Genomic DNA, 25,812 nt, shown 5'->3' with positions numbered 1-25,812 from the left:
GTGTTTTATATTAGTGACCCAGGGAAAGTTCATGCGCCTAGGGAACAGTTTATTTTAGGGGCTGGCAGAGTGATTAATGGTTTATTTACAAGACGGACATGCAGACTGCCAGAGCTCCCATCAGCCTTCATGCCGATGCTTGTTTATATGACATCCCAAATCCACAATGTGCCTACAAAACGTGTGCTTTGTATAAACTTTCTAGTAGTTTTGACTGAATGGATCTCTGCATACCGGTTATCGTTTTGGTACAGTATTTCCAAAATCCAATAAAAAAAAAAATAAGAAATGTGTTCTGACAAGTGTTTTAAGTGCCAGGCAAAAAATACTATTTGTTCTACAGGTACTGCCTACGATCCTCAGAACAGGTGAGGGGAAACTTCGAAGAAGGGAGAAGAAAAACACAAGCATACTAAAGTTTGCTAGTTACACATGTCCAATCAATTACATTCTAAATGCCAGGTCTCAAGGATAGGGGGATTTCAGGAGTAAAATTGTCATTTCTACTGTAGACAGGTGCTATGGTAACCAATAACATAAGGGCTTGAACTGGAATTGCAAACCCTGCGAGGTGGTTAGAAACCGTGTTTCGATTTTTTTTTCTCAAGCCTATGTTAAGACTAATTGAACCACATCTGAATATATGAAACAAGTGCTTTCCATGCTTATGTTTCCGAAACCTAACTGTGTATGACTCATCATACATGGAAGTGTTTGCGAGTAAACCACTGCAGTACTGCTTGTACCGGAAATCACAAAACAAGTGTCAAAATGTTGTAAAATCCAGAAACCGAAACTACATTGCATATGCCCGTAGAAAGGAGACTGGAAAGAGCAGGATTGTTGTAAAGAACATTTTACAGAGCGGTTCAGAGCATGTCATGCGTTGCTCGGACTAGCCACTGAAGGTGTAAGGTGGGGAGTCAAATGTGTTTAAGAACTGCCAAACAAAGGTAGCAAGGCGGAGACAGTGTGTAAATTAAGGACTTGAGATTTTGTCTGGAGGAAGTATTCAAACGTGGGCGCAAGAAACAAATCAAAACACAGGAGATGCTTAGGGGACATGCTCTCTGTCGGGGAGGCCACACCAATAGGCAATATTACTTGTTTAGCGCGCCCTAGGTATACGCGAGAATGGAAAATTGATATTTAATGTATGAGTGAGGGGGCAGACAATTCAGATCAGAAACCCTCTCGTTGATCGATACACTGTTGTGTGTGTCGGGGATAGAACTGAGAGTCTGAGGGAGTGAAGGGGGGGTCGGAGGGTCAATTCACAACAATAACCGTGTAAGGGAGGGGTTGGCAAATGGTGAGCACTTTGAAGTTCTCAGTGGCCGCGCGGCTCACTGAGAACATCAAAGCGGCCGCGAAAGTGATCACGCAGGCTGACAAATGGTGCGCGCACCCGACGCACATGCACTGTATTGTGAGGCCTGAAAAGCACTAGTCTGCACTTCCAAATCCCGCTTTCCAAAGCTCTCGCCAGAGCAGCGCTAAAGCGCTGGCTCAGGCGAGACCTAAAAAAAAGCTGAACCATCTTGGTTTATTTATATTTTAACTATGGTGTTAGGATTTTACAAGTAACTTCAGTTCAGTGGAAGACACAAAATAGTCAGACAGTCTTTGGGGAAAAGAGGTCACAGTTTCGATGTGAGCTATAATTCAGCGTCGAGCTTGCCGAACAGATCAGCGCATAAAGGTAAACAAGTTTCATTAAGATGGCTAACCTTTGATAGCTCAGCCTGAGCAGCAAGGCAGCCCACAGAGCAGACGTGTAAGGTATAATAGGTAGCTGTAGAACTGAATACAGTTACAGTTAAAGAAATATAAAAAGATACACGTGCACACAAAATGGAAGCATAATAGACGCATTTGACTGCTTAGCTGCTGACTTTTTCCACCCCAAGTGGAGAGTCCTGTTTTTTGATGTGCTTAATCCTATGAAACTTTGTCCAAGTTTGTATCATTTTTACCTCACGTGGGGATTCTAAAAGTGCCCACGGTTTTGGATTCCCTTGCGGTAACCGTGACCATAACCAAAATATAGCAACATTTGGGATCTGTTTGGAGGGGTGGGAAGGGGGGCGGGGGTGGGGGAGTGGCAGGGGGATAGTGCTGAACAAGAAAGAATGGCACCAACAAAAAGGTTTCCTATGCTAAGATCAACATCTTACCTACTTTTAGGAGCAGGCAGAGTTGTAAAGCAAAGGTTTATATGACCATAGTTTTTCAATTTTTCTAAGAGTTTGTGATGGAAACAGATGCTAGCTATATTTCTGGAAAATTTACCCAATCCAAAGTCAGCAAGGGGTGATGTGTGTGCATTGCTCATGATTTTCACAAAGAAACTAGTTGTTGAAATTTAAAAATAATGAAAATAATTCAGAAAAAATGAAATAGCTGAGAACTTTTAATCTGTCATTTGTTGCCCGAATGGCCAATTTACAAATGTAAATGTATTTGTACTTATATAGCGTACTTCTACCCACGGGTCTCATAGCGCTGTATTCATACCGCATACCACATACTGTATTCATATCACTGCGGAACCCTTCCTGGTTTTTCCTGTGAGATGTCCACTCCTGGGCACCCCCAAGGTGAAGCCAGGCATCCTAGCGCTGTGGGGGCCGCTGTGGAGATTAAGCAAGCTATTGCCCAGAGTTGCACAGTCGGACCCATGATTAGAATAGGCACTGAGGCGAGAATTATCAGGTCCGGAGAAATTGAATCCAAGAGCCACCGAGGCAGGAATTGAACCCTGGTCCCGGGCCAGACCTCTGCATCAGGGTCTGCCGCTCTAACCATTGAGCCACACTTCTCCACAAATGTAAAATACCATTGCGTTGATCAAACCCTTCTGGCTGCCGGGATTTATAGTGTGCATTTGTTGTCCAAAAATCTGCGATACAAAGAGCCAACAGTTGAGCTACAGCTTATAATGATTTTTCATTGTGTACTGACCATGCAACAATTCATATGGTAAAATCTAATGAATGAAGAAAGGATATGAGGGACGCCTGTACATTTTTTAATTGTGCCCTAGATACTGAGTTGAGGGATAGTGTTTTTGTACAACTCTGGATATGCAGTTATCCATACTATCACATGATTCAGAGAGCATATTGCAAAATGTGTACACTACACACTGGCTTACATATGGAATCCAAAATCGGAGACAAATTCTGTTGATAATAACAAATGTTCTCCCATTGAGTGTTTCCACTCTTCTCCCAATAAAAAACAATTCCTCACTTGTGTGGCTGAGGCTATAGCCCACAGCAGGAAACTCCCCAAGATGCAACATGCATAAATCAGAATTTTGGCTCAAGAATTGACCTCTTCTGGTGCTCTGGGTAGCAACGGTATTTGGGCTGAGCTCAGCTGCCACCAAGGGTTTGCCAACACTATCTTTTCTTACCTTGAATGCCTTGCAAACCTCAAACCTTGTCAAAAATCATGCATTATCCTCACATTTCTATGAGGGAAAGTTCTGGAGTGATCTGCAAAATTCCTACACTGAGCATTTCCACTCTTCTCCTGATAAAAGCGGTACCCCACTCGTGGCTTGGTCTATCGCCTGTGAAAGTAAAGGCCCTAAACAGAACATGGAGACATGACTCCGACTGCTTTCAGCTTTTACATGTGATATCCGCACACTGCATAACTATAAACAGAAATACAAAAAAATTACTTTACGACATGAGGGAAAACCATTGTTGCCACTCTGAATTTCCTTTTTAAAAAGTAAGAGGTTTATTTTGCTAGGTCGACAAGGCAGTTTAAAACTGCTCACACAGGCTCTACAATGTCAGGCCTTAGACACATTTACAGGGCTATTTAGGTGGGTGGCGCAATCAGTGCTGCAGGCTTACTAGTAGAATTTAATTTACAGCCCCTGGGCACCTGTGGTGCGCGTTACTACGGACTTATAAGTAAATTAAATGTGCCAGTTGGGGTTAAGCCAATTTTACCATCTTTTAGGCAAAGAGCACAATCACTTTAGCTCTGGCTGACAGTGCTAAAGTGTGCAGAATCCTAATGACAGCAAAAAAGGAAGTCTGAAGGCAAAAAGTTAGGAGGAACCACGCCAAGGAGGCCAGGTCTAACAGGATCATTGAGCTGTTTGTTATGTAATGCAGATTTGTAGAGCGCTCTGTCACTCGGGAGGGTATCCTAGCACTGCGCAGGTGTGAGTCTAGCCAAATGTAGGGCCTAGTGTGACTACTCAAAAAAGCTAGGTTTTCAGATTCTTGCGGAATTCAAGAAGCGAGAAGGAGGCTCTTTTGTGTAGCGCCAGGCTGTTCCACCCTTTAGGAGTGGTGTAGGAGATGGCTTGACCCCCTCATCTGGTTTTCCGTATGCGTGGTATGTGTGCAAGTAGGAGTCTGTACTTGTGGAGGTATCTGGAAAGCTTGTGAAAGCAGATGAGATTGTTGAGGTATACTGGAACAGTGTTATGTAGTGCCTTGAAAGTGTGGGTGAGGAGTTTGAATTGTGCTCATTTGTGTTAGGGGTAGCCAGTGGAGCTCATTCAGGCGTAAAAGTGAGTTCAGCGTGGGAGGTTGATGTTGATTCTAGCTGGCAAGTTCTGAATGGTCTGAATCCTTCTGGTGACTTTTTGTTGATCCTAGCAGAGGGTGTTGCATATTCCAGGTTGCTTGTGACAAGGGCATGTGTGGTGGTTTTCGGGGTGCTGTTTGGGAGCAATTTGAAAATCTTCCTGAGCATCTTCAAAGTATGGAAGCATGAGACGGTGACAGCATTGACTTGGGTGGTCATGTTGTGTTTGCTGGTGATAATCCAGAGGTTCTTGGCTTGGGTGGTGGGGGTTAGTTCTAGCTCTGTTGGCCACCAGGTGGAGTCTCACAGGGATGTGCTCTTCTCAAAGATCACGATTTTGGTCATGTCGGTGTTCAGCTTTAGACAGTTGGGCTTCATCAAGTGGGCAATTTAAGTCATGCAGGTATTGAACTTGATCCTGGTACTAGGTGTCTTGTCTGTGAGGGACAGAATAAGTTGTGTATCTTCGGTGTATAAGAGGATATTGATGTTACGAGAATGATGCTGGGTAGACGATCATGCATGGGTTAAAGAGGGTTGGGATGATGGAGCATCCTTGCAGAACTCCGTAGATTCGGTCATCGACTGACTGACTGAGTCCTTCCAGTCAGGAGCAGCAGATTCATCAAAGTGAATTCCCTTGGATGTCAAGTCATGTAGGCGTTGGATGAGGATGGGATGATAGACCGTGTCCAATGCTGAGGTGAGGTCCAGGAGGATGAGAGCAGCCATGTCTCGGATGAGGTGGAGGCTTTCAGAATGGGTGTGAGCATGGCGCTGATAGATTGCAGCCCTCTGGAGTATGCAGGTAGGCGCAGGTGTCCGATGTAGCCCCTGAGTGGATAGACTTCATGGTGGTGGTCGGATTATTCTGGGGTGATGATGGGTCATGTAAATAGCTTTGGGTTTTTGGATAAGATCGGAAGGCGTTAGGCGAGGACCATCGAGTCCAGTTGTGGGTTGAAGTTGCTGTAAATGGCGGTGATTTTTTAATCAAATGTTAAGTTTGCTTCACAGACTTAAGTATCCTTTTGATTTTTGACAAGGCAGTTTTAAGAAAAAATACATATTTCCATAACTTGGTGTAGTTACAAAGTTCACCCACATAACATTTGACTAGTTATTAAAAATGTGGCGCCCAATATAGTAAGGGCACTTTAAATCCAGGATGGTCTCATTCAGCATAGTTGTGTGCTACAAGCTGTGCTTTAAATGGACAGGTTTCTGTCCGGTACTGAGTGCCTGCACTTCTGTAATTTGAAAGGGAGAGTACCAGCTCTCCTCAGCAGTGCTGCAATACATTTAATGGGGAAGTATCAGCACTTCTCAGGAGCAAACAGGTACACTAAATAGTGAGTACCTGCACTTCTATAGTTCCATTTAAAGCACTGGCTAGAAGCTGATACTATCACTTCCTAGGGCTCTATTGAGCTCCATAACAGAGTTGAGCTGTTTTGTTTGAAGCATCCCCAAAATTTAAGTGCCCATGATTTGCATATGTCTCTTAAATCTGGGTATTTTTTATATTCATAACTTGGATGTGATGTGTGTGGCTTATCAGGGTTGCACAACGCTCTCTGTGTCATTTATGTAAAAGCCATGACTTTAAGTGGGCCCGGGTCCTGCCGTGATTAGCACCGGCAGTTCTAAAATGCAGGTGCTGAGAAAGGTCCCTAATGGGCTCTCCATCTTTTCTTTCACCCTCGGGATGAAAAACAAAAATCTTAACTCTGCAGCAGTATCACCCTTCTCTGCCTTTGATGTCACTTCAAAAAACTCGTTATAGTTCTTTCAAAGTCTCATCATTTTAGAACAGAAGACTTTTCAATATTCTATACAACGAAGCCATAATACATAAAATGTAGCAGTCCAGCACAAAATAAACCAAAAGATTAGTTAACCACGATGCATTTTAAGTGTTGGTACATTGTACGGGGCCAAAAGAAAACACACACACACACACGCACTCTATCTCTCTCTCTCTCTCTCTCTCTCTTCCTCTCTCTCTCTCTCCCTCCTTTTACATCATAACCTGGACAGATTATAAAAAAATGTGTTAATTTTTTCATAAGCTCGTTGGCAAACTGGGGCATGCCATACTCAGGTCAGTAATGTCTTCCACAATGTCTTTCCACTTATTACTAAAAGCTCCTAATGAGAAGGGTGCCAGAGTGAAACATAACGTGTGGTTGCCTAGCTATTGGGACTGTGATGTAAGCCCCCAAAGCATAAGGTGTCATTGGAAAGGGGAGATTCTCACCTTTTCAGCATTACCTCTCCTCAGTGGATTCCTGCCCAAGGATTGCTACAGGGGGCATCCCTGAGCAGGAATCAAACAATAAATCAACTGTGTTTTTGAATGGAGGGCCTTTCTCCCTCCCCGGCACAAGCCAAAGCTGTCAGCAATTGGGAAAAATGAAACCGTTATTTCAGCCCTAGGGAATGAAGATGGGATGTTTACCTTCAATCTGCCCAACAGGTTGGGTGAAACCCCCTACTAGGCACCCGAGATTTTTATTTTCACTTGAAAATGTAAATGGAGTGGGAACCTGCTGTGCCAGGTATGCGGCCCTACTGTATCCTTTGGGCACGTGCACGGTGCAGCTTTATTGCGGGGGCATTTTGAGGGGGTATCTACGATCTACTTTGGCGAAAAGGAAACAGCCACTAGATATCAGAGATTATTATGTAAATGGACAAAAAAACTGTTTAAATTACTCTCCCCTACTCACAAAATTATATTCAGTACTTCACCTGATTTTCTTTAGAAAAGGTGTATTTGGTATACAGGAGGAACCCTTGTTGTTCTTCCTCTCTTTAGTGAACGACAAAGTGAAGCAAATCTTTTTAATTACAGTCACGAGTCTATCGAAATCCCTTCTTGTGGAACTCATGATACCCACATTTTCTGAAGCAGACAGCAGACGTGTCACAAGAATGTTTCTTGCAAGTAGGTTACGGCCCTCATTTTGAGTAGTCACCTACTTTTAGTGTGGCCAGTAATCCTTGTTAACTTTAACGGTAAATCCAGTGATAGGATTGTGTGGAAAGAGTTAACAAACCCAAATCCGAGAACCATGTAATGAGGCCCTAAGTGTTTGAAGGTATAACTTCTGTGTTTTGATACCAGTGGTTTTATGTCTGTAAGTTTTAAATGCGATTTCTCCCCACAATGAGATATGTGCAAAAACAATTATTCCTCTATAGGAGCTGTTTGGTACTGAAGGAGTAGACCTGCTTCTTCTGCTATTGAGGATGGATCCCAACAAGTTCTACAGCGGAATCGGTCATAATAGACTCATTCTCAGCACTCTGGATAGTGTGTGGTAAGTGTCCTCATTCTTAGCACGCTGGATAGTGTTTGGTAAGTGTCCTCATTATTGGCACTCTGGATAGAGTATGTCAAGTGTCCTCATTCTCGGCACTCTGGATAGTGTTAGGTAAGTGTCCATATTCTTGCCACTCTGGATAGTGTTTGGCAACTGTCCTCCTTCTTGACATTATGGATAGTGTTTGGCAAGTGTCCTCATTCTCAGCACTGGCACTCTGGATGGTGTTAGGCAAGTGTCCTCATTCTCGGCACGCTGGATAGTGTTTGGCACTCTGGATAGTGTTTAGTAAGTGTCCTCTTTCTCGGCACGCTGGATAGTGTTTGGTAAGCGTCCTCATTATCGGCGCTCTGGATTTGTTTGGTAAGTGCCCTCATTCCTGGCTCTCTGGATAGTGTTTGGCAACTGTCCTCATTCTTGGCACTCTTGATAGTGTTTGGCAAGTGTCCTCATTCTCAGCACTGGCATTCTGGATGGTGTTAGGCAAGTGTCCTCATTATTGGCACGCTGGATAGTGTTTGGCACTCTGGATAGTGTTTGGTAAGTGTACTCTTCCTCGGCACGCTGGATAGTGTTTGGTAAGCGTCCTCATTATCGCCGCTCTGGATTTGTTTGGTAAGTGTCCTCATTCCTGGCTCTCTGGATAGTGTTTGGCAATTGTCCTCATTCTTGGCACTTTGGATAGTGTTTGGCAAGTGTCCTCATTCTCAGCACTCCCACTCTGGATGGTGTTAGGCAAGTGTCCTCATTATTGGCACTCTGAATAATGTTTCGCAAGTGTCCACATTCTCGCCACTCTGGATAGTGTTTGGCAAGAGTCCTCATTCTCGGCACTCTGGATAGTGTTTGACAAGTGTCCCCATTCTCGGCATTCTGGATTGTGTTTGGAAAGTGTTCTCATTCTCTGCACTCTGGATAGTGTTTGACAAGTGGCCCCATTCTCGGCACGCTGGATAGTGTTTGACAAGTGTCCCCATTCTCGGCACGCTGGATAGTGTTTGGCAAGTGCTCTCATTATTGGCACTCTGGATAGTGTTTGACAAGTGTCCTCATTCTCGGCACTCTGGATAGTGTTTGACAAGTGTCCCCATTCTCGGCACTCTGGATTGTGTTTGGAAAGTGTTCTCATTCTCTGCACTCTGGATAGTGTTTGACAAGTGTCCCCATTCTCGGCACGCTGGATAGTGTTTGACAAGTGTCCCCATTCTGGGCACGCTGGATAGTGTTTGGCAAGTGCTCTCATTATTGGCACTCTGGATAGTGTTTGGAAAGTGTTCTCATTCTCAGCATCCTGGATAGTGTTTGGCAAGAATCCTCATTCTCGGCACTCTGGATAGTGTTTGACAAGTGTCCCCATTCTCGGCACTCTGGATTGTGTTTGGAAAGTGTTCTCATTCTCTGCACTCTGGATAGTGTTTGACAAGTGTCCCCATTCTCGGCACGCTGGATAGTGTTTGACAAGTGTCCCCATTCTCGGCACGCTGGATAGTGTTTGACAAGTGTCCCCATTCTCGGCACTCTGGATAGTGTTTGACAAGTGTCCCCATTCTCGGCACTCTGGATAGTGTTTGACAAGTGTCCCCATTCTCGGCACTCCGGATTGTGTTTGGAAAGTGTTCTCATTCTCTGCACTCTGGATAGTGTTTGACAAGTGTCCCCATTCTCGGCACGCTGGATAGTGTTTGACAAGTGTCCCCATTCTCGGCACGCTGGATAGTGTTTGGCAAGTGCTCTCATTATTGGCACTCTGGATAGTGTTTGGAAAGTGTTCTCATTCTCAGCATCCTGGATAGTGTTTGGCAAGAGTCCTCATTCTCGGCACTCTGGATAGTGTTTGGAAAGTGTTCTCATTCTCAGCACCCTGGATAGTGTTTGGCAAGAGTCCTCATTCTCTGCACTCTGGATAGTGTTTGGAAAGTGTTCTCATTCTCAGCACCCTGGATAGTGTTTGGCAAGAGTCCTCATTCTCGGCACTCTGGATAGTGTTTGACAAGTGTCCCCATTCTCGGCACTCTGGATTGTGTTTGGAAAGTGTTCTCATTCTCTGCACTCTGGATAGTGTTTGGCAAGAGTCCTCATTCTCGGCACTCTGGATAGTGTTTGACAATTGTCCCCATTCTCGGCACTCTGGATTGTGTTTGGAAAGTGTTCTCATTCTCTGCACTCTGGATAGTGTTTGGCAAGAGTCCTCATTCTCGGCACTCTGGATAGTGTTTGGCAAGTGTCGTCATTCTCGGCACGCTGGATAGTGTTTGGCAAGTGCTCTCATTATTGGCACTCTGGATTGTGTTTGGAAAATGTTCTCATTCCCACCACTCTGGATTGTGTTTGGCAAGTGTCCTCATTCTCAGCACCCTGGATAGTGTTTGACAAGTGTCCTGTTCTCGGCACGCTGGATAGTGTTGAGCAAGTGTCCTCATTCTCTGCACTGTGGTTAGTGTTTGTTAAGTGTCCTCATTCTCTGCACTGTGGTTAGTGTTTGGCAAGTGTCCTCATTCTCTGCACTGTGGTTAGTGTTTGGCAAGTGTTCTAATTCTCAGCATTCTGGATAGTGTTTGGTGAGTGTCCTCATGATCGGCACTCTGGATTTGTTTGGTAAGTGTCATCATTATCGGCACTCTGGATAGTGTTTGGTGAGTGTCCTCTTTCTTGGCACGCTGGATAGTGTTTGGTGAGTGTCCTCATGACCGGCACTCTGAATTTGTTTGGTAAGTGTCCTCATTCCTGGCACTCTGGATAGTGTTTGGTAAGTGTCCTCATTATCAGCACTCTGGATAGTGTTTGGCAAGTGTCCTCATTCTCAGCACTGGCATTCTGGATGGTGTTAGGCAAGTGTCCTCATTATTGGCACGCTGGATAGTGTTTGGCACTCTGGATAGTGTTTAGTAAGTGTACTCTTTCTCGGCACGCTGTATAGTGTTTGGTAAGCATCCTCATTATCGGCGCTCTGGATTTGTTTGGTAAGTGTCCTCATTCCTGGCTCTCTGGATAGTGTTTGGCAATTGTCCTCATACTTGGCACTTTGGATAGTGTTTGGCAAGTGTCCTTATTCTCAGCACTCCCACTCTGGATGGTGTTAGGCAAGTGTCCTCATTATTGGCACTCTGAATAATGTTTCGCAAGTGTCCACATTCTCGCCACTCTGGATAGTGTTTGGCAAGAGTCCTCATTCTCGGCACTCTGGATAGTGTTTGACAAGTGTCCCTGTTCTCGGCACTCTGGATTGTGTTTGGAAAGTGTTCTCATTCTCTGCACTCTGGATAGTGTTTGACAAGTGGCCCCATTCTCGGCACGCTGGATAGTGTTTGACAAGTGTCCCCATTCTCGGCACGCTGGATAGTGTTTGGCAAGTGCTCTCATTATTGGCACTCTGGATAGTGTTTGACAAGTGTCCTCATTCTCGGCACTCTGGATAGTGTTTGACAAGTGTCCCCATTCTCGGCACTCTGGATTGTGTTTGGAAAGTGTTCTCATTCTCTGCACTCTGGATAGTGTTTGACAAGTGTCCCCATTCTCGGCACGCTGGATAGTGTTTGACAAGTGTCCCCATTCTCGGCACGCTGGATAGTGTTTGGCAAGTGCTCTCATTATTGGCACTCTGGATAGTGTTTGGAAAGTGTTCTCATTCTCAGCATCCTGGATAGTGTTTGGCAAGAGTCCTCATTCTCGGCACTCTGGATAGTGTTTGACAAGTGTCCCCATTCTCGGCACTCTGGATTGTGTTTGGAAAGTGTTCTCATTCTCTGCACTCTGGATAGTGTTTGACAAGTGTCCCCATTCTCGGCACGCTGGATAGTGTTTGACAAGTGTCCCCATTCTCGGCACGCTGGATAGTGTTTGGCAAGTGCTCTCATTATTGGCACTCTGGATAGTGTTTGACAAGTGTCCCCATTCTCGGCACTCTGGATAGTGTTTGACAAGTGTCCCCATTCTCGGCACTCTGGATTGTGTTTGGAAAGTGTTCTCATTCTCTGCACTCTGGATAGTGTTTGACAAGTGTCCCCATTCTCGGCACGCTGGATAGTGTTTGACAAGTGTCCCCATTCTCGGCACGCTGGATAGTGTTTGGCAAGTGCTCTCATTATTGGCACTCTGGATAGTGTTTGGAAAGTGTTCTCATTCTCAGCATCCTGGATAGTGTTTGGCAAGAGTCCTCATTCTCGGCACTCTGGATAGTGTTTGGAAAGTGTTCTCATTCTCAGCACCCTGGATAGTGTTTGGCAAGAGTCCTCATTCTCTGCACTCTGGATAGTGTTTGGAAAGTGTTCTCATTCTCAGCACCCTGGATAGTGTTTGGCAAGAGTCCTCATTCTCGGCACTCTGGATAGTGTTTGGAAAGTGTTCTCATTCTCAGCACCCTGGATAGTGTTTGGCAAGAGTCCTCATTCTCTGCACTCTGGATAGTGTTTGGAAAGTGTTCTCATTCTCAGCACCCTGGATAGTGTTTGGCAAGAGTCCTCATTCTCGGCACTCTGGATAGTGTTTGACAAGTGTCCCCATTCTCGGCACTCTGGATTGTGTTTGGAAAGTGTTCTCATTCTCTGCACTCTGGATAGTGTTTGGCAAGAGTCCTCATTCTCGGCACTCTGGATAGTGTTTGACAAGTGTCCCCGTTCTCGGCACTCTGGATTGTGTTTGGAAAGTGTTCTCATTCTCTGCACTCTGGATAGTGTTTGACAAGTGGCCCCATTCTCGGCACGCTGGATAGTGTTTGACAAGTGTCCCCATTCTCGGCACGCTGGATAGTGTTTGGCAAGTGCTCTCATTATTGGCACTCTGGATAGTGTTTGACAAGTGTCCTCATTCTCGGCACTCTGGATAGTGTTTGACAAGTGTCCCCATTCTCGGCACTCTGGATTGTGTTTGGAAAGTGTTCTCATTCTCTGCACTCTGGATAGTGTTTGACAAGTGTCCCCATTCTCGGCACGCTGGATAGTGTTTGACAAGTGTCCCCATTCTCGGCACGCTGGATAGTGTTTGGCAAGTGCTCTCATTATTGGCACTCTGGATAGTGTTTGGAAAGTGTTCTCATTCTCAGCATCCTGGATAGTGTTTGGCAAGAGTCCTCATTCTCGGCACTCTGGATAGTGTTTGACAAGTGTCCCCATTCTCGGCACTCTGGATTGTGTTTGGAAAGTGTTCTCATTCTCTGTACTCTGGATAGTGTTTGACAAGTGTCCCCATTCTCGGCACGCTGGATAGTGTTTGACAAGTGTCCCCATTCTCGGCACGCTGGATAGTGTTTGGCAAGTGCTCTCATTATTGGCACTCTGGATAGTGTTTGACAAGTGTCCCCATTCTCGGCACTCTGGATAGTGTTTGACAAGTGTCCCCATTCTCGGCACTCTGGATTGTGTTTGGAAAGTGTTCTCATTCTCTGCACTCTGGATAGTGTTTGACAAGTGTCCCCATTCTCGGCATGCTGGATAGTGTTTGACAAGTCTCCCCATTCTCGGCACGCTGGATAGTGTTTGGCAAGTGCTCTCATTATTGGCACTCTGGATAGTGTTTGGAAAGTGTTCTCATTCTCAGCATCCTGGATAGTGTTTGGCAAGAGTCCTCATTCTCGGCACTCTGGATAGTGTTTGGAAAGTGTTCTCATTCTCAGCACCCTGGATAGTGTTTGGCAAGAGTCCTCATTCTCTGCACTCTGGATAGTGTTTGGAAAGTGTTCTCATTCTCAGCACTCTGGATAGTGTTTGGCAAGAGTCCTCATTCTCGGCACTCTGGATAGTGTTTGACAAGTGTCCCCATTCTCGGCACTCTGGATTGTGTTTGGAAAGTGTTCTCATTCTCTGCACTCTGGATAGTGTTTGGCAAGAGTCCTCATTCTCGGCACTCTGGATAGTGTTTGACAATTGTCCCCATTCTCGGCACTCTGGATTGTGTTTGGAAAGTGTTCTCATTCTCTGCACTCTGGATAGTGTTTGGCAAGAGTCCTCATTCCCGGCACTCTGGATAGTGTTTGGCAAGTGTCGTCATTCTCGGCACGCTGGATAGTGTTTGGCAAGTGCTCTCATTATTGGCACTCTGGATTGTGTTTGGAAAATGTTCTCATTCCCACCACTCTGGATTGTGTTTCGCAAGTGTCCTCATTCTCAGCACCCTGGATAGTGTTTGACAAGTGTCCTGTTCTCGGCACGCTGGATAGTGTTGAGCAAGTGTCCTCATTCTCTGCACTGTGGTTAGTGTTTGGCAAGTGTCCTCATTCTCTGCACTGTGGTTAGTGTTTGGCAAGTGTCCTCATTCTCTGCACTGTGGTTAGTGTTTGGCAAGTGTTCTCATTCTCAGCATTCTGGATAGTGTTTGGTGAGTGTCCTCATGATCGGCACTCTGGATTTGTTTGGTAAGTGTCATCATTATCGGCACTCTGGATAGTGTTTGGTGAGTGTCCTCTTTCTTGGCACGCTGGATAGTGTTTGGTGAGTGTCCTCATGACCGGCACTCTGAATTTGTTTGGTAAGTGTCCTCATTCCTGGCACTCTGGATATTGTTTGGTAAGTGTCCTCATTATCAGCACTCTGGATAGTGTTTGGCAAGTGTCCTCATTATCAGCACTGGCATTCTGGATGGTGTTAGGCAAGTGTCCTCATTATTGGCACGCTGGATAGTGTTTGGCTCTCTGGATAGTGTTTAGTAAGTGTACTCTTTCTCGGCACGCTGGATAGTGTTTGGTAAGCGTCCTCATTATCGGCGCTCTGGATTTGTTTGGTAAGTGTCCTCATTCCTGGCTCTCTGGATAGTGTTTGGCAATTGTCCTCATTCTTGGCACTTTGGATAGTGTTTGGCAAGTGTCCTTATTCTCAGCACTCCCACTCTGGATGGTGTTAGGCAAGTGTCCTCATTATTGGCACTCTGAATAATGTTTCGCAAGTGTCCACATTCTCGCCACTCTGGATAGTGTTTGGCAAGAGTCCTCATTCTCGGCACTCTGGATAGTGTTTGACAAGTGTCCCCGTTCTCGGCACTCTGGATTGTGTTTGGAAAGTGTTCTCATTCTCTGCACTCTGGATAGTGTTTGACAAGTGGCCCCATTCTCGGCACGCTGGATAGTGTTTGACAAGTGTCCCCATTCTCGGCACGCTGGATAGTGTTTGGCAAGTGCTCTCATTATTGGCGCTCTGGATAGTGTTTGACAAGTGTCCTCATTCTCGGCACTCTGAATAGTGTTTGACAAGTGTCCCCATTCTCGGCACTCTGGATTGTGTTTGGAAAGTGTTCTCATTCTCTGCACTCTGGATAGTGTTTGACAAGTGTCCCCATTCTCGGCACGCTGGATAGTGTTTGACAAGTGTCCCCATTCTCGGCACGCTGGATAGTGTTTGGCAAGTGCTCTCATTATTGGCACTCTGGATAGTGTTTGGAAAGTGTTCTCATTCTCAGCATCCTGGATAGTGTTTGGCAAGAGTCCTCATTCTCGGCACTCTGGATAGTGTTTGACAAGTGTCCCCATTCTCGGCACTCTGGATTGTGTTTGGAAAGTGTTCTCATTCTCTGCACTCTGGATAGTGTTTGACAAGTGTCCCCATTCTCGGCACGCTGGATAGTGTTTGACAAGTGTCCCCATTCTCGGCACGCTGGATAGTGTTTGGCAAGTGCTCTCATTATTGGCACTCTGGATAGTGTTTGACAAGTGTCCCCATTCTCGGCACTCTGGATAGTGTTTGACAAGTGTCCCCATTCTCGGCACTCTGGATTGTGTTTGGAAAGTGTTCTCATTCTCTGCACTGTGGTTAGTGTTTGGCAAGTGTTCTCATTCTCAGCATTCTGGATAGTGTTTGGTGAGTGTCCTCATGATCGGCACTCTGGATTTGTTTGGTAAGTGTCATCATTATCGGCACTCTGGATAGTGTTTGGAAAGTGTTCTCATTCTCAGCATCCTGGATAGTGTTTGGCAAGAGTCCTCATTCTCGGCACTCTGGATAGTGTTTGGAAAGTGTTCTCATTCTCTGCACTCTGGATAGTGTTTGACAAGTGGCCCCATTCTCGGCACTCTGGATTGTGTTTGGAAAGTGTTCTCATTCTCTGCACTCTGGATAGTGTTTGACAAGTGTCCCCATTCTCGGCACGCTGGATAGTGTTTGACAAGTGTCCCCATTCTCGGCACGCTGGATAGTGTTTGGCAAGTGCTCTCATTATTGGCACTCTGGATAGTGTTTGGAAAGTGTTCTCATTCTCAGCATCCTGGATAGTGTTTGGCAAGAGTCCTCATTCTCGGCACTCTGGATAGTGTTTGACAAGTGTCCCCATTCTCGGCACTCTGGATTGTGTTTGGAAAGTGTTCTCATTCTCTGCACTCTGGATAGTGTTTGACAAGTGGCCCCATTCTCGGCACGCTGGATAGTGTTTGACAAGTGTCCCCATTCTCGGCACGCTGGATAGTGTTTGGCAAGTGCTCTCATTATTGGCGCTCTGGATAGTGTTTGACAAGTGTCCTCATTCTCGGCACTCTGAATAGTGTTTGACAAGTGTCCCCATTCTCGGCACTCTGGATTGTGTTTGGAAAGTGTTCTCATTCTCTGCACTCTGGATAGTGTTTGACAAGTGTCCCCATTCTCGGCACGCTGGATAGTGTTTGACAAGTGTCCCCATTCTCGGCACGCTGGATAGTGTTTGGCAAGTGCTCTCATTATTGGCACTCTGGATAGTGTTTGGAAAGTGTTCTCATTCTCAGCATCCTGGATAGTGTTTGGCAAGAGTCCTCATTCTCGGCACTCTGGATAGTGTTTGACAAGTGTCCCCATTCTCGGCACTCTGGATTGTGTTTGGAAAGTGTTCTCATTCTCTGCACTCTGGATAGTGTTTGACAAGTGTCCCCATTCTCGGCACGCTGGATAGTGTTTGACAAGTGTCCCCATTCTCGGCACGCTGGATAGTGTTTGGCAAGTGCTCTCATTATTGGCACTCTGGATAGTGTTTGACAAGTGTCCCCATTCTCGGCACGCTGGATAGTGTTTGACAAGTGTCCCCATTCTCGGCACGCTGGATAGTGTTTGACAAGTGTCCCCATTCTCTGCACTGTGGTTAGTGTTTGGCAAGTGTTCTCATTCTCAGCATTCTGGATAGTGTTTGGTGAGTGTCCTCATGATCGGCACTCTGGATTTGTTTGGTAAGTGTCATCATTATCGGCACTCTGGATAGTGTTTGGAAAGTGTTCTCATTCTCAGCATCCTGGATAGTGTTTGGCAAGAGTCCTCATTCTCGGCACTCTGGATAGTGTTTGGAAAGTGTTCTCATTCTCAGCACCCTGGATAGTGTTTGGCAAGAGTCCTCATTCTCGGCACTCTGGATAGTGTTTGACAATTGTCCCCATTCTCGGCACTCTGGATTGTGTTTGGAAAATGTTCTCATTCCCACCACTCTGGATTGTGTTTGGCAAGTGTCCTCATTCTCAGCACCCTGGATAGTGTTTGACAAGTGTCCTGTTCTCGGCACGCTGGATAGTGTTGAGCAAGTGTCCTCATTCTCTGCACTGTGGTTAGTGTTTGGCAAGTGTCCTCATTCTCTGCACTGTGGTTAGTGTTTGGCAAGTGTTCTCATTCTCAGCATTCTGGATAGTGTTTGGTGAGTGTCCTCATGATCGGCACTCTGGATTTGTTTGGTAAGTGTCATCATTATCGGCACTCTGGATAGTGTTTGGTGAGTGTCCTCTTTCTCGGCACGCTGGATAGTGTTTGGTGAGTGTCCTCATGACCGGCACTCTGAATTTGTTTGGTAAGTGTCCTCATTCCTAGCACTCTGGATAGTGTTTGGTAAGTGTCCTCATTATCGGCACTCTGGATAGTGTTTGGTGAGTGTCCTCTTTCTCGGCACGCTGGATAGTGTTTGGTGAGTGTCCTCATGACCGGCACTCTGAATTTGTTTGGTAAGTGTCCTCATTCCTGGCACTCTGGATAGTGTTTGGTGAGTGTCCTCTTTCTCGGCACGCTGGATAGTGTTTGGCAAGTGCTCTCATTATTGGCACTCTGGATTGTGTTTGGAAAATGTTCTCATTCCCACCACTCTGGATTGTGTTTGGCAAGTGTCCTCATTCTCAGCACCCTGGATAGTGTTTGACAAGTGTCCTTGTTCTCGGCACGCTGGATAGTGTTGAGCAAGTGTCCTCATTCTCTGCACTGTGGTTAGTGTTTGGCAAGTGTCCTCATTCTCTGCACTGTGGTTAGTGTTTGGCAAGTGTTCTCATTCTCAGCATTCTGGATAGTGTTTGGTGAGTGTCCTCATGATCGGCACTCTGGATTTGTTTGGTGAGTGTCCTCTTTCTCGGCACGCTGGATAGTGTTTGGTGAGTGTCCTCATGACCGGCACACTGAATTTGTTTGGTAAGTGTCCTCATTCCTGGCACTCTGGATAGTGTTTGGTAAGTGTCCTCATTATCCGCACTCTGGATAGTGTTTGGTAAGTGTCCACATTCTCAACACTCCCACTCTGGATAGTGTTTGGCAAGTGTCCTCCTTCTCAGCACTCTGGATAGTGTTTGGTAAGTGACCACATTTCGTAATTAATACATTATATGTGCATGGTTCTTAAAGAAACAAATCCATTGGTTTAATTTGTGTACATTTTACCCTGGGATTTAATTTGTAACCAAAACATTGGAGATTTTAACTAAACGCAAAACGCTTGGAATCTTTCATGAACGCAGTGCAGTATTCCTACGTTTCCTTTCATTGCAGCCTAAATTTGATCACAAAGCATTGCATGTGATCCTACAATTTGAAAGACGAGCCTTCTCTGCAGAGTAACATTTTAAACGTCATCCTCTAATGCAATTGTAGCAGCATGTATGCATGCCCTTTTCTTAGGAAGTGTATTAACTATGATAATTGAAATTTTCAAATCGTTACAAATCGGCCCAGCAGTCGCGCATAAAGAACTGAAGAATGTGTGTACGTGGCAAGCAGCAGGAGAGGCTTAACTAGTGGCCTGCATGGAATGTCCAAATGGATTATGTTTGTGCTATGTTGGACTGTCAGGCAGTATATGGTTATCTACGTAGAGTTTGTTTAGCACAAACTTAGCCAAGAGGCACTGAAGGTGTACAGGGCCAGTGACAGGAATACAGCTAATGAGTGACTGTCAGGGAAACTTGTTCTGAGAGTGGAGATGAATTTTTACCTTTTCGTGAAGTAGTGTTCTTAAAGAGGTGTGACCTCATCATATTCCTTAATTGGAGCAGGACTTTGGAGGGTCTGATGGATAAAGAGATTTTGTTCCAGATCCCGATCCACATATTGAGAAGTGTATTTTTTGTACTTGACCTACAGTTTGATGGTGTCCTGGCTGCGATTGTGCTGAGAGATCTCGGAGGTGGTGAACATGTCCTCCAGAAAGGCAGGGGATAATGAAGCTGGTTTTGAAGGTGGTGCAGGGTGACAATGCGAGTCAGTTACGCTCCATTAGAGTGGGGTAATTTGGTCACATTACTTCATTCCCTTGATGAGAGGTGCTGTGGCATGGTGGATGCTCTTACAGAAGGGCAATGTGGAATCCGGGAAGCCTTGTAGTAGGACATTGCACGATCCAGATGCAAGAGTAAAAGAGAGCTTTAACAGCAATTCTGAAGTCCCTTTCAGTGATGTTGAAAAAGTATACACATGAAGGAAACCATGGGCCGTATTATGGTAAATGCTCATTTTCAGTGTTTGCGCCTGGCGCATCTTTAAAAAGGTGCGCCCGGTGCAAATAGTGAAAATGCGCCCTACTACCATGAATGCGCTGCCCCCAGGGCAGCCACGAACTCTTGCTGCCCTGGGGGCAGCACATTCCTGTGAAAAATAGAGTGGCTGCTTTACAGACACTCCGTATTTTCACAGTGCAGGCGGCAACCTGCCTGCATTTTTTAAAAGTCAGTGACTGCACCTGCCTGCAAGAGGATGTCAGGGGGGTCAATAGAACTCCCTATCCCCCCACTAGAGGGCTGCCATCAGGGGAAGCACTGACAGTACGCCACCTTTTAGATGGCGCACTCAGTGCGCCTCCTGAGGGCTTCTTTGCCTCTGCTCTCACATTGGTAATACGGTGCGGGCCCAGAGGTAAAGGGATTCCCTTATTTGCGTGGAGCATGCAATGCAAATGAGGGAGCGCCCCCTTGAAGATAGCGCTGGTGCTTTATGTGCACCAGCGCTATTGGTATTACAGAAGTGGCCGCACTAGCATCTGTAGCCCGCTTCTGTAATACCAAAGTTCGCTGGGGCGCACAAAGCGGGCGCAAAAGTCCGTTGCGCCCCTGGGCACTTTATGTAATACGGCCCCATAAGGTTAAGCCACAGCTCAACAAACCTTAGAGTTGTCCTTTATAAAGAAGTTATCGATATTGTTTTAGAATAGTAATATCATGTTTATTTTTGAAGGTGCTGTGTTATAGGATGCTACACTGCAGAAGACTACTTTCTGGAAAAAGAAGGCATTTTCATCCTTCTGGATTTACTGTCGGTAGGTGTACAGTGTCAAACATCAACAGATTATACAACATTTTAATGGCTAAGTGAAGTTCAGGTATGTATCTGCTTCAGTTACCAAGCACTGGAAAGCTGTTATTTTAAGTTACAACTTAAACAACTTAGGAAGGCACTGAACACGTTACTGTTCTTAGCGTATCTGCAATATTAAAAGCATTAATTTAGTTCAGTCCAAGATGCAAGATAACAGTTCAAATTGAACAACATATGTGAGCTCTTGTTTGCGATGATTTGTGCTATACAAGACCCTCATAAAAATATCCAGTACACTGCTGACCTACACCATCAACACATACTGTATTCATGCATCTTTGTCACAGGAACTAACGTTTAACTCTCACAGGCTGCAGCATTCAACATATCCCCCACACCCACAAGACATGAGGATACCGTCTTATCATTCATATGGCTCCCTGGCTTTACAATGGCTGGGAATCTACAACTCTAATCTCCCAGGACCTTCTTATCTGTCTTCCCCCCACCTTCTGAGATAGTCACATACAATCTTAGCTGCAGCCCACTGGAGCTTATCAAAATCTTCACACGCTCCACCTTCATCATTTCTTTATTTGTAACAGCAACATCTTTTTTGGTGACTTTTACCTCCCCAGTGAGTCGTCCACTGATAAAATGAACATAATGTTTAGTGCCTGCTTTAGTACCTTGAGCGTTAATAAACATCTCACCTGACCAACCCACACCCAAGAAACCACCTTAAAGCTGGTCTTCTCCATGCTCTCATTCCATTGCCTTGCCCCACTGTCGCTGTGGACTGACCTCTTAACAAACATTTTCCTCCATCATATACAACACATCTACTGTGGTCAAACGTAAATGTGAAAACAATTTCTACTACATAAATTCTTTCTCTATTGACACTCATCACAAACTGATGATGTATCTTTGCAACTTCGACCAAATTCACAACCAATGACAACACAATCTTCAATGTACTCAACACCACCCTGAAAGCTAACATGGATGCATTTTCATCAATTAAGCTTCACAAAACCAGAGCCATTCACACCCTGGTACTCCAAGAAATAAGCGACAACAAACACAAAACAAGAAATTGTGTGAAACCAAACCAATAGTATTAACACTAATGAAAAACCTTTCACTTTGCTCACCGAAAATCAGCACCACAATTAAATGAATGTACACAAGTACATTTGTTTCATAGAATGGCCAAAAAAATCAAGTCACTCTTCAAAGCTTGTCACGGCTAGTTAAAAATATTCAAGTGGTTGTAACTTTATATTGGTTTTATCTGTTCAAACTCAGCTGAAGAAGTTAACAGCAATGTAAATTTGTAATCCATGAATCATGTGTGTTGCTTTGGACAGCGGTCAGGTAAAGTAGAGCACCATTACAGCCTGTGCATAATTGGACCACAGATGTCAGGCAAAATCTGGAATCTCTAGGTAAATGGAAATTCGACAGATGAACAAAAATCTCTCAAGATTCTTTGTTGTAAATTTCACAAAATGGCCATTTAGGCAATTCATCCGCTAACAAAATTCTCTTTTTGTTATTTCTTTCAAAGCTAAACCAGAGTAACATGAACAATGTAATTCTTGGGATCCTGGTAGAATTTTGTGACAACCCAAAAACAATTTCCCACCTCAACACCTGGCGAGGAAATAAAAACCAGACCACAGCAAACCTTTTAGTTCAACTTTGGAGACAAGAAGAGGATTTATTAGGTGTTCGTCACAATGAAAATAGGATTATAGGTGAGTTTCCCAAACATAAAGAACTGGGTATAATTCTCATGATTTTGTTCATAATTCCTCCAATTTATGCTTTCAGGTGTATTTCTTTTGTCTTTTACAACACTTACATGCTTTAATGAAGCACCTTATCCTCATCATAAAACTTTATCTATCAATGAATTTACCAATCCTCAGTGCATCGCCTCACAATTTTAAAACTAAGAACCCAGACCAACAAATAACATTATTTTTGTCAGTTTATGTGGGGCTCCATGGTGTAGATGAGTACACTTTAGAAAGGAGTGCCAGAGTAACTACATATTAATTTTACTTTCATCCATATATCAGAGGAACATGCCCGTGTGCACATAGTATTAACCCCAGATATTGACCTCTCAAACTCAACTTCTATGACAAAGGCCCAAAGCTTATTGATAAGTTTATATAAAGTGTGATTTAGTAAGAAGAAACACTCCATTATGTTCAATGCAGTAGCTGCAATGGGTGGTGATGCTTCTTGCAGTTTATTTACTGCTTTCTGTGGAGAAAGATGTCCTTACACGAATCCAAAAGTGGAAATGTGGTCTCTAACGGAGATCCATGCGTTGTTAATTGGCATATTGGTTGCATATTTTAGGCACATTAACTCTCTGCCATGACAAAAAATGTAAGTTGCACTGATATGTTTTTACAAGCACAGGTATGTACCAGCTTATCATCTTGAGTAAAACGAGGCTATGACCCAGACATCTTCCACAACTTAACTGGTGATAAATCTTATTGGGTCACTGGCATCGGTTATACACAAACCACCTCCTTCACTTCAGGAAGAAGGCCAGGAAGAGAGGAGGGGCAAGTCACCCTTAAGCTGGGATGCCTCGTTGGACTCTCATTCATTTCATGTAATTCTCACAATATCCTTCAGTGACTAAATTTAACTCAGGGAGGTCTATTAGAATGCTTTAGTAGATGAGTCAAGCTTTGAGTTCCACAGTCAGATCACTTGAGATTCCCAGGAACTGTGCTTCCTTATCAATTGCACTACTGTTTATAATGTTGTTTGCATATCATATGTAACATCTTAAATGTCATGATATTTTGATAGCTGATAATTGTGGGGGTCAGGGATTATGTAGGCCGTTCTTTGCTTAAGTACTTTAATTTTCAAGAAATTTAAAATGTAGTATTCATCTTTTTGTTATGAAATAAAGTTCTTAATTTATGTTTTTTGCGCAGATACAAAGAAACCTTTAGTTGGCATTCTCCAAGAAGAACAGGGAGTAATTCCAATGCCTGCAAATTGTCCAAGCAGTGCTATCATGGATGTTGCTGAAAACATGAGGGCGAAAATATATTCTGTATTTTGCAAATTAGGTAAGTGGGTTATTGTTTCAGTTGCTATTATCACAAGTAATGTTTGTCACATATTAAGTAATGAATTATTGAGTGGCAAATTTCCATAAATTGAGTATTATTTTTGGGATTCTATGTTAATACTTTTCATTGTGGTAACCTTGGGTGTGTAGCAGAATGTAGCACCCAAAATAATCTGTCCATATCAACTCGATCTACTTTCCTTCTGTGATAATTTGAGATTGTCAAATATAGGAAAATGCTGAAGATTCTTGTGTGGAATTATATTTTCTAATATTTTTAGCGTAAAGAGTTGACATTCATTAAATGCTTTTGATAAATTGATAGAATTACATAACATCTTCCTGAAAAACATAATACAGAAAACAAATAAAATCACTCCCACAACTTAATGAAGTACAGCATTCGATGGATACTTCTACCTGCACCTTCCTCACCTGCAGAATATGCCCAGGTGTGAGATTGGATCCGGAAACTTCAAAGCTCTCACGATGCTGGTAGATAGCGCTGGCTTCGTCTTGACCCTGGAAGTGACATTCAAATGAAGTCACTGAAGCCATATGGTTTCCTTTTTACATTCCTCTGATGTGGATCCAGACCTCGTGGGAGTCGTAGGTCTTCCTCACAACAATGTTCACGTGCTGTGGTGCAGTGCTATATCTGAAAGAGGTTTCTAGCTGCAGATTCCTTATCTTTGAATTTTCCAGGCGTCACACTGGATCGGGAAACGTTTGCGTCAGCAGTACACTTGTGCGCCATCGGTTGACTCCGTTCGCTCTGAGTGGCACGCCGTTGGCACCAGATGTGATGTCGCGGTCACCTATATAGGCGCCACCCAGGTGGCAGACATCAGTCCATTTCTTTCCACGCTCTGTTATTGTTGAATTATTTTTATTAACCATTTTGTAATAGAGACTCATTGCATTGCAATACACGTAAAATTGGCTTCATTTCCTGTGCTATTCGACCTTGGGCGTTACAATCATTTGTCTGGGTTGACATCTATATTGCACTCAATACAATTGCTTCAGTAACCAATGTCAACATTGAACTGGTGGGTGAAACTGGGGTCATATTCTTAGGACCTTGGGCATGTGAGACAGATGGGGTGCCGGGGCTATTATAATCCTGCTGGCAGGTATGACAGAGTTCTGCTACAGGGGATCCGACCAGCCGTCATCACTCGTCTAGCTGTCTTGTGTGGTACGTGATTGCTTTGTCGTGCGTCGTTACGTGTTTACTGCTGTGTGAGTGACGATGTGTGCGCTTTCGGTCTGGGCTTGTGATTGCAAGTCTACTGGGGCTTGTGTGGAGTTGTCTGATTCGTCACGTGTTGGCTGTTGTTTGATTTGATGTAACAATAGGGTCCACTCCATGGATATGGGGTGTTTGCGCATCCCTTTTACCTCCTCCTCCCTAAGTGTTTCCTCCTCCGCTGTTGCCCATTTGTGTACTGCTCCCACCCATGCCACTATTGGGGGACCCGTAGGGGACCGCCAGTACATTGCTATGCCTCTTTTTGCTAGTAGTGTTGCCAGTGAAACGAAGTGGTTGGACACTTTGTACTGTTTCTGTCTCCGGAAGACTCCTAGTGCGCAGGCCTCCCATGTGTTCATGTGTGGTAGACCCGTGAGAACTCTAAGTGTCTCGTGGACCATTTTCCAGTATGATTGTAGTGTAGGGCAGCTCCAGAACATGTGACTGAAGTCGGCAACCGGTGAACGACATCTGGGGCATAGGAATTGGGTGTCTGGGTAAAACTGTTGGAGACGCGCAGGTGTTTGGTACACTCCGTGTAGGATATAGAATTTAATATTTTTAAAGCGTGCATTTCTGGTCACCTTCTTGGGGTATTCGAGGGCCATCTCCCATTCTTTGTCGTTCAATTGATGCCCCAACTCCTCCTCCCACGTGACCCGCAGGGCCTCTAGGGGTTTGTGTATGAGTTCCCGTATGGCTTTATAAAGCCAGGTGATCAGGTTTCGTCCCGCCCCCATGTGCATTATCGTGTGAATAACCGGATGGGTTGCTGGCTCTCGGACAGATCATGATATAGCCGATAGCTTTCTATTATTTGTCTGTGAAGTAAAATTGGCCAGGGGGGAGATAATATTCATCCATTATTTGGCTAAATAGTCTCAGCTGTTCGTCCTCGAACAGGGACTCTATCTCGGTTAGAGAGTGTTCTGTCCAAAGCATTCCAGATGTTTAGTACATATCTCGTTTGCGCCAGCCAACTAGCGGTAGTAGAGGGGAGTATAGTGGTGCCCCTGCCGACATTCGATGTATCGCCTGCATGCATCTGCGGGCCCCTGACACCTGTATCGGATATGTGCGCCGCGGTTTAGTACCTGGTAGTAGTAAACGGCGGAG

The 25,812-nt window shown here is 44.7% G+C and overlaps 1 protein-coding gene across 1 annotated transcript in view; it reads left to right on the top strand.

Annotated features, from left to right (window-relative positions):
* Window positions 1-25,812, top strand: part of CFAP69 (cilia and flagella associated protein 69) — a 630,939-nt gene that overhangs the window by 446,787 nt on the left and 158,340 nt on the right. The window contains exons 15-18 of the mRNA XM_085631353.1: window positions 7,771-7,889; window positions 20,243-20,324; window positions 21,897-22,086; window positions 23,302-23,439. Of these exons, the coding sequence (XP_085487479.1) occupies window positions 7,771-7,889; window positions 20,243-20,324; window positions 21,897-22,086; window positions 23,302-23,439 (529 nt within the window). The remainder of the gene's footprint in view (window positions 1-7,770; window positions 7,890-20,242; window positions 20,325-21,896; window positions 22,087-23,301; window positions 23,440-25,812) is intronic.

The sequence above is a fragment of the Triturus cristatus genome, chromosome 10 (assembly GCF_964204655.1).
Source record: "Triturus cristatus chromosome 10, aTriCri1.1, whole genome shotgun sequence".
NCBI classification, from domain to species: Eukaryota; Metazoa; Chordata; class Amphibia; order Caudata; family Salamandridae; genus Triturus; species Triturus cristatus.
Note: the sequence above shows the minus strand (reverse complement) of the source record. Positions and strands in the feature narration are given on the sequence as shown.